The 9,283-nt window shown below is 40.3% G+C and overlaps 1 protein-coding gene across 2 annotated transcripts; it reads right to left on the bottom strand.

Annotated features, from left to right (window-relative positions):
* Positions 1–3,661: 3,661 nt before the first annotated feature.
* LOC148019914 (uncharacterized) lies at positions 3,662–7,005 on the bottom strand. Of its 2 annotated transcripts, XM_087700851.1 has the most exons (6): positions 6,914–7,005; positions 6,519–6,610; positions 6,252–6,435; positions 5,282–6,103; positions 4,556–5,194; positions 3,662–4,105 (listed from the first exon to the last, which is right to left on the bottom strand). In XM_087700851.1, exons 4-6 carry the CDS (start codon positions 6,065–6,067, stop codon positions 3,815–3,817), a joined length of 1,716 nt encoding a protein of 571 aa, XP_087556977.1. In that variant the 5' UTR covers positions 6,068–6,103; positions 6,252–6,435; positions 6,519–6,610; positions 6,914–7,005; the 3' UTR covers positions 3,662–3,814. The 2 variants fall into 2 exon arrangements, with proteins under 2 accessions (XP_087556977.1, XP_087556976.1); XM_087700850.1 differs by having other exon boundaries at positions 4,556–6,103.
* Positions 7,006–9,283: the final 2,278 nt, after the last annotated feature.

The following is a 9,283-nucleotide window of genomic DNA, read 5'->3' as shown; positions in this document are numbered from 1 at the left end:
GATGTTGAAAGGAAAGTCTATCGAAACCTTGATTGGTAGTGTCTACAATGGCGTATCCAATGTGGGTGACTACGCAGTGTATTTTAGTAAGCGGGCTATACTTGCCTCGTGGAATAGAGAGGTAGCTACTTTGAATGATCATGCATTGCAACTCGTGCCAAGGGAGGCTAGACAGTATTATAATGCAAATTCGATTGCAAAGACAGATGGCTCATTTTTGTACTCTGTTAAGTATTTAAATACATTAGACCTTAGGGGTGGATCATTTTCTCCTTATTTATTATTGTTGAAGATAAATGCACCTATTATTCTTCTTAGAAACCTAAACCTAGGAAGGGGTATGTGTAATGGTACACGATTGATATGTAGGGCTTTCAATGGAAAAGTGATAGATGCTAAGATAATAATAGGGACAAATGTGGGTGAATGAGTTTTTATTCCTCGGATTATTTTTATTTCCAATGCTACACAATTGCCATTTACAATGAAACGGAAGTAGTTTCCCATCCGATTGGCATTCGCTATGACAATCAACAAGTCACAGGGGGAGACTCTGTCCATTGTTAGGCTTTATCTAAAGGCACTAGTATTTACACATGGTCAGTTGTATGTTGCATTTTCAAGGGTAAAATCTTTGCATGATGTGAAAGTCTTATTGGGTGAAAAGGATGGAGATATGACCACAAACATTGTATACAAGGATGTACTTCATAAGATGCAGTAATGTGCATTGCTTTGTTTGTGGAGATGTAGTTATTGACAACCATGTGGAGACACTGATCTGGAATATATTTGAATGGCTCTTCGTGCCATGTTTCGTTAGCATATACTCTTTTGGAAGCGAATTATTTTGTATTTCACTATTTATTTGACTTTTGCAAATGCCTGCCCTAGAGTGACACTATTACCCAGCATCTGACTATCAAAAGGAGCTACAATGCACGTTGCACGTAGTAGTAACAAGTGATGATATCATAAGAAGGATGCTTGCAAGATCAATCGTTGAGCATTTATATGATGATATTAATATTGATATCAAGCTCCCAATTTTTATTGAAGTTGTACATTGTGGATACATGCAATGTTTTCGGGTGTATCCGTATGAGGTTGACCATAAGAATAGGTTTCAAGGCTCTCATACTAATAAGATACTAAGGCATTGGTGTAAGTATGGGTTCAAGGATTTGGGTTGTTTTGTGATGTTGCATCAATGTTTGTTAGTACCTATTGAATGATTCATAAATGTTCAATCGGGTATTATTATTATTGAAATGAAATAGTCTTTGTTAGTTGTTTCACGTACTTATATTGTGATTTTTATTCCAATGGAGGTGCTAAAGAGAGAGGTAAGACTATCGCATCACGCAATGTGATTACCAACAGAAGCTATGGGATCATTCCCTACGTCGCCTTCACATGTTTTGTAAAAGAATGAAGATTTTGCTAATGATTCCTTGAAGAAGAGGAAGCTTTGCTTCTATTAGGCATCTTGGAGACATTACCTTTTTTTATTGGCAATAGCCATTTTTCTATGGTGTTGCTTGGAAATAGTCGCGTGTCTTATTCTTGGCCCTTATGGGTTGCTAATAGAAGGTAGGGTGTCTTATACATTCACATCATGTCATGATCGGTGGAAAGAGGCCAAAGATATTGGAGCCTAGCTCTACTTTACATGTGAATGTCTTGCTTGGGGATAAGAACAATTCCTTAAAAAAGGAGAGAACTTCGTTTTGAATAGGTCTCTTAGAGGAATTCTTTTTGTGGTGCTTGGTATTTGTTTCAATTATGACCCATTTCAATATAACATTGTTGTTTCTAAATCACACGAAGCAATCATATGATTCCTTACATTTGTGTAAAGAGGAAAGTTTGAAAGTATTGTGCATAAAAGAAATTGTTTCTATGTCTAGCATTATGTATTACAAATTTTGTAAACTACTTTTGGTTTTAAGTTTAATGGGGGAGAGAGAGAGAGAGAGAGAGAGAGAGAGAGAGGGAGGGAGAGCAAGCATAGCTCTTCTTACGGTCGTGTATAGGTGAGGTTATATGTATGTCTACCATTATCTATTTTATAATGAGAAAGAGAATGAGAAGATGAGAGGAAATAAAATAAAACAAAAGGAAGAGATGGAGAAAGGGAGAAAGAGGGTTTATGGAGAGAACTAGGGGGGGGGGGGGGAGAGAGAGAGAGAGAGAGAGAGATAATAAAACATCTCTTGGAGAAATTCTTTTTGTGGTGCTTGGTCTTTGCTTCAATTATAACCTGTTTCAGTATAACATTGTTGTTTCTAAAATTGCGAATTTTATAAATTGCTTTTAGTTTGAAATAAACATCTTGGAAATGAAGAGGGGAAAGAAGAGAAAGGGGAGAAATGAATTGCAATAGCACGATAACTTCGCTTGCTGCTTTGAAGCTACTGCGAAGCAGCCTTTACGCTCCTAGTCTTTATTATTGTATTTTGCAGAAAGCTTGTGGTCTCACGATCCATATACATGCTCCAATTTCTAATCCACCACCATTCCTCTTTCTTCAAGCCATGAAGAACAAGAGAAAGAAAAGAGGAGTATAAGAGGTTTCCCCTTCATGATCCCTCAAGCACTCACTCCTACACTCTCTTTTCCTCACTCAAGTAAGCAATGGAGGTGAAAAGACACCACGTGGTGTGGAAAAGAAAAGACAAATATGGGATGATGAGAATAGATGCAAGAGATGCTTCTTCCTCATAGTCCCTCACTCTCACTCTCACTCTCTCTTACATAAGCAAGACATGGTGGAAGTAAGAAGGTAGAGAAGGGATAACTCAAAAATTGCATGCACAAGAATGAAACTTTCCATTCATTTTACAATTTATATGCATAGGGTTTCCCATGCAAGTAGCCTTAACACTTGCCTCCCCCCCCCCCCCCCTCTCTCTCTCTCTCTCTCTCTCTCTCTCTCTCTCTCTCTCTCTCTCTCTCTCTCTCTCTCTCATAGGTGGATGGACTTGTCTTGTGCAAGTCTTATATTCATACATGTGTTTGGCTCTTTAGTATAGATAGGTGGACTTGCCCATAGATCCATTTATTTTGTAGGTCTTATATCCATACATGAACATAAAATCAAAAATACAAAGTATGACTCTAATTATCAATTATAATATTTACGAGAGTGAGCTTGGCTCATTTTTTATTTAAATGTACTATATCATAATTAAATAAGATCTAGCTATTTATTGTAAGTACTTAGCTTGCAAACTTCTAGCACATGTACTTTTTTAATACTTTCCAAAAAATATACCATCTTCATCTTCGGCACCCTTTAAAGCTATAAATAGCTATGTTTCTTTCTCTTTGTCTACTAATTGGTCTCCATTAACTCCTTCCACTGCTCACTTGACTACTTTGTTTATCCCTTTGAGTTTAACTTTTAAACGAAAAGTTTTCAGTCACTTATAGACTTATAACCTTCTCTATTTGGGGTTAACATTATCCCCCTTTCTAGATGAATGTCACTCTCGTGGATGTTAACCCCCTTTCTAGATGCATGTCACTCTCGTGGCATGTCAGTAGCATATAGCACCACTTCAACTCTAGGGACAGAAATAAAGAGATTAATTGTGAAAAGCAGAATAATATAATTGGAAACTCAAACGAGCTGTTTAATTGCGATACGTAAAGTGTATTGAGAGTAAAGCCTGATGGGTGCTGAATCCCGATGAAAGATATATCATATAGGGGCGAATATAAGACGGCAGATGAAAATTGCTCCAGGATCAGATCAAGGTCTGAATGCCGGTTACTATGAAGGTCTTAATGCCAGGTACTCTTGTTAGTACTAGTTAGAACTGAGGAGAGCTAAAATTTCTTCAAGAAGGAGTGTATGGCGGAAATGGCATCGGTGTCCGTAGGGGCAGGCCTCCCCGGCAGCCACCATTCTGCAAAGCTCCGTCTTGTAGAAAGGGTGGCGCAGTACTGGCCGTAGCTCCTCTTTTCCATGAGCAAACTGGCACCTCTCCCCATATGGACACCAACCTCCTTCGTTCCATTTGTCGCACAGCTCTGTCTTGTACATGCCCTGAGGAAAGGCCACACACTCTATCATCTTGTCATCATCTTGCCGGCTTACCTGCACAGAATTCACGTTATCATCAGCGCCTGTTGTGAGCAACTTCTTTAGCGTTTATATGTGGTCAAATTTACATATAGAACCCTACTTGGTTTTAATCAATGCGGCTATTTCAGTAGCCTCTTATATTTTGGAGAATATCTAATCCAATGAACGCTTTGGCATATGAGATCAGGGCCAAATTAACAATCTTGCAAAGTGCTGAAGAAATTAACAATGCTTGAAATCACCTTGCCCACTCAAGCTACTGCTTTGTTATAGGTTCTTTGATTTTTGTTCCTTGATGTATTTGATAGGCAGAACTACTATGTGATCATATTCCATGAGTGCAGGTTTTTTCTGCTTTCGCTAGAGATCTAACAAGATGGAGCACTTCTACTAAGAGGCAGCCTTGAAAGAAAGGTGCAAACGTTATCATAATAAGTTGGCTCCATCTGTCGAGCTGCTTACGTCGTTGGTACTGACGAGCGGCCGCATGAGACGAATTCGCTGTGGACGCTTCGGGATAAAACCGGCTGAGGCCGACGTAGCAGAAGCAGGTTTGGGGCTTCTAGTCATTGTATCAGGACATTCAACCATATGATCTGCCGATCGAGGTGTCGATGCTTTATCACTTTGAGGCGCCGGTCTCCTCGCAAATCCTTTAGAAGAGGACAAGCGACCGGCCCGCAGCATATTTTGTAGAGACCCTCCATTTGCTCGAATTGAAATCATTTTGGGAACATGGGGAGTCACCCTCGAAGTGGATGATTGGGTTGCCTCATGATCCTTATCATCATCAGGAATAGGGCACTTATCTTTGACGGTACTGTAATGGCGATCATCTGTCACATTGAAGCTTGCGGTAGAAGTACTGGTACGAGTTCTGTTATTAAGATCTGGTGCCTGTAAAACACTGGTTGGAGAACCGTATACGTCCGCAGAGACAACACTCGGTCGATATCGTCCACGCAGCATACCCATGTTTTGAGGTGAGCAAGGTCTTTCAGGACCTAATCCATATGCAGGTAGCTCATGTGGGAGCACATTGTTGACCAAACTCGAACTCCTGCTGCAATAAGGATCTATTGCAGTTTGTGGAAGAGCAACCTGGCCCATCAGATCAGCACAGCTTTCAACTGGTGACAATGCATTATATCCTGGTGTACATTCACTTATACATTCATCTGCACTTACGCCGACAAAGTTTCGTCCCGCTTGCTGCATCATTTCCAGACTCCTTTGAAGCTCCATATTCAAGACTTCGAGTTCAATGTTTTGCTTCGTCAAACAATAATATGCAATCTGACAGTCCTGCAATTTTCCAACCAGTTCATTGTATTTGTCAGCCAAACCGCCGCACTGCTCTTTGATGGTTGTAAGCTGTTGCTGCATACGACCAGTAGAGGCAGAATCCCCCATTTCCGGATTGTGAACACGAAGACTGTTGTTTTCTGATGTCGGCGGGCCAGAAGTTTGAAGCTTCACTGTGTGCTGGGTGTCAGGACTGCGATTTTGAACTTGCAGATTAGGCTTTTGGGAAAATGCCTTGCGATTTCTGTAACTTACAAAACTGGAGTTTCTTAAATGTGAACAGTGTTGCTGTTGATCATGAGAAGCATGCCCCTGTGAGGAATGATCGGGGATGTCATCTATTTGCGCCTGGGAATAAGCATCTGCCGATGAGTATTGAAATGGAGGCTGACCATCAGTTTTGGAAGATGTCGGCATGACTGAATGATCCGCCCCTTTCTGCATTAGGCCCGATTTTATCTGAACATTAGTCCGTTTTAACACATCTACTTCGAATTGAAACCTTCTAAGCTCAGGTTGCCTGTAATTAACCGGCCTCGAATATACACTTTGTTCTTCCACATGATTAACATCTCCGTTGACAAGTACACCACTGGAACGATTTTCATCTGGTTCCAGCGCGCCAATCCTACGGTTCCCAAGGCTTTTTGATGGTGGCCTCGACATCATTACAAGTTCAAGGGCTCGCCAAATATCAAAACAGACCTGAGGTTTAAAGTTAGGATGTTAAATTGCTCAACAGCTTTGAATAAATATATATATATTCAATCTCATTCAGCCTCATGAGAGTCTGGCGCCCTCCATTTGATGGCTACATACAGCGTAAGTCGTTTCAGATGGATCTAATTCGTACCTATCAATTGAAGATTATAAGGTTCAGACCCTAGAGAACACCGATGCAATAGTTTGCACAGCAGTGCCATGGTCCAGGATCATAAGCAGTCTCCTTAAAATAGCATCTGCAATAATGTATGTCCTCCGAAAGCTGCCAACGATCGATCTCTTTCAAGTTCCAACCTCTACCTTACAAGCATGTCCTACAAAGTTGGGGGAACAGCAATTCACAAGCTTAGAGAACAATTACCTGATCGAATATACTTCAAGCTTAGAGGACATTTACCTGATCGAATGTACTTCAAGCTGTCTGAACGTTTATTTTAGTTATCACATGTAGCTGAAGCTTCGGACGGCACGTGCCATATTGCAGTTTTGCTACAGCATACAAGATGTGAAATGTGAATATCCAGGGAGAAGCACTAACTAGCTGCCTTATATAAAGAAGAGGAAGCACATGTTCAAGCCACGAATTTATGGCACAAGAAGCAGTGAAAGCTTACAAGACACTAGTTCCGATATAATTTAAGAGGAGGTTGACCTAATGTCACAACATCTTGCAGCATTCAAATCAATTGTAACACAGAATGGTGAGTAAGCCAAGGCAGTCTTTGAAGAACCTTCGATCACGTGAAGCTGAGGGTGATACTTTAAAGGGAGGAAGATGAAAGCCTTCTTAACCTGAAAATGGCGAACCTATGGAACTGTCTTCGTAAAACCTTCGAACAGCAGGTGCAGAAGCGGACTACAGTGCTTGAAAGGGAGCAAGTAAAGGCTCTCCTGGTGGGAAATGGAGAACGTACCGTCCTTGGAAAGCTCGTGTCAGGTGGAGAAGTGGATGATGACGGAGAGAGAGAGAGAGAGAGAAGGGGGGGGTGCCCGGTGGGGGAGGGCGGGGAGGATTTCTCAGAGATATATCAATGTCGCGCGCGCGCGCCAATGGAAATTGGAATGTTTGTAAGGTATTTTGCTTACCAGCGCTGTCGAACGAACGACGTCATTCTTTCGTCTTCATTTACTAACACGTGTCATTCGCATTGGCCCTGGAGTTTATGGCTGAAAGGTTTAATGTTAAAACTCCCTGTCAACAGAGCGATGAAAACCGAGCAAGGCTAGAAAAGCGAGCAATGGAAATCGAGCAAGGCTAGAAAAGCGAGCATGAAATTTCGAGCAACAAGCTACCTTCTAACATACCTACCTCTAGAGCATCACTGACATATACAGATAAAAATTGTAGATTAAAATTAAATATAATAAAGACACACACATAGAGCTCACATAACTCATCCCAATAATGACACAAAAAAGTGTAATCCATGTTCATCTCACAAAGAAGGTGGTAAGAAAATAGTCTGATCTTGAAACATAGATGAGGAACTAATTTCAGTCTCCCAATGAACAAAACAAGTTCACATTACAAAAGTATTTCTTATAGCATTCCATATCGTGGGATGAAGCTAACAAAACGGACACAATAGATGAAAGCTCGTTAAAGGAGCTGTACATGTCCAAAAAGAAAAGGCCGTATGTTGAATTCAAAAATACCCTAGCCTCGAATACCTTAAACATAGTGATTTATCTGCCTATATAAAACCCTTAAGACGAAAGGATACTTTTTTTAAATGACAAAACATTTAGGGAAATGTTTCCTCAAAGCTTTGGCCATCCACAAGACCAAAAAGCGCACTATCCAACTCTTGGAAGTAGTGCTTGAGCCAGCTCCACCTTAGTAAGAGCTGCTTGGTGTATGAATTGATGCACGACTTCATTGAGTCCCAAGACCTTTATGAAGACATAGTATAAGTGTTTGCATGGCATGTATACCAAATTCTTCGTGTCTCGCTGAGTAAAGTCCTCACATGAGCATCTTGGATGTCAGGCACAATAATTTTTTTAAAAAAATAAAGGTCTTGTTGTCTAGTTAGTAGGGGTGGAAAAAATCCTGGGCAAGGGAGATCCCCCACCTAGAAGTGTCTGCCAAAACCTAAAAAAGTGAAGCAAATCAAATTGCTACATGTTAGCCAATGGACACTCTAGTTTTTTTGGAAATTAGGCATCCACTACTGTGTGTAACCGGTCTTATATTGCCTACACTCTGGTTGACACTACATGGGATACAAGGTCTTGTAGGCATTTAGGGGGGGAACCTACATCCTTAGGTGCAGTTATTTAGAGGGTAAGTGAAACCAACCTTTCTCCTTAGAGAGGGTGGTAATAACCTAATCTAACAATAATTACAACATGTAAATAAATCACATAAATTAAAAATCATTATTTACCACTTAAATCTTGGATGCTAAAAAACCTGTTGGCCCTAAAATTGTTGCCCCTTATGGTATTTCTTTATCTTCCATTGCAAATGCATGGAGTACAACATATATTCTCTAATCTTCTCCACTAATGCAAGTGATCGTTGTTGTCATAGATGATTACTAAGCCTTCAAATCATTTTGCCCCTTAGTTTCCTTAGGGATTAACCTTTAAACTACTCCTTGAGAAACAAATTAAGCCCTAAGCTTGAGATTAATTGGTTGATCTCTTGCATCTCCTTGAATTTTCATCAATTTTAGCTACTTGAATTCAAGTCCTAGGCCCTTAATTCTAAGCACACATCTCAAGTTAGCTTTCAAATCCTAATTTTTCTTGTAAATTAGGGTTTATAGTAGCAAAGATTAACAACTTTTCCACCTTTGATGACTTAAGTGGTTGGATTTTACTGAGATAACTTGAGAGATGTTGGGTGAGAGAATGTTGAAGAGAGAGAATTCATACTTCCACTACAAGAAAATGGAAGAAATCAACTGTTGATTTATCTAAACAACTGATCTCCCTGAAATTCTTCAATTTTAAGCATTAGAGTTCAAGTCCTAGGCCCTCAATTCTGATCATCGTCCCAAGGTAACTATCAATGATGCCAGGAGGCATATTTCACGGTGGATTCCGTGCCGCGATAGATTCCGTGAGGTTTTACGATGGATTCCGTAAACTTTGTTGACCGAGGCTCATACACAAAGTGGAGTCTTTGTGCAAGAAGTTGATGGGGACGCCTAT

Source organism: Lygodium microphyllum, chromosome 19 (genome assembly GCF_053477565.2).
Source record: "Lygodium microphyllum isolate KBCC chromosome 19, Lygodium_microphyllum_v1.1.10, whole genome shotgun sequence".
In the NCBI taxonomy this organism is placed as follows: domain Eukaryota; kingdom Viridiplantae; phylum Streptophyta; class Polypodiopsida; order Schizaeales; family Lygodiaceae; genus Lygodium; species Lygodium microphyllum.
The sequence above is the reverse complement of the archived record's forward strand: the minus strand, read 5'-3'. Positions and strand labels throughout refer to the sequence as shown.

Bases quoted from the DNA above. Each gene is read 5' to 3' on its own strand.
- LOC148019914 (XM_087700850.1), bottom strand. From the start codon at position 6,067: ATGATGTCGAGGCCACCATCAAAAAGCCTTGGGAACCGTAGGATTGGC. The intron at 4,106-4,555 runs GTAAGCAGCTCG...AATTCTGTGCAG, and splicing joins CGCTCGTCAGTACCAACGAC to GTAAGCCGGCAAGATGATGA.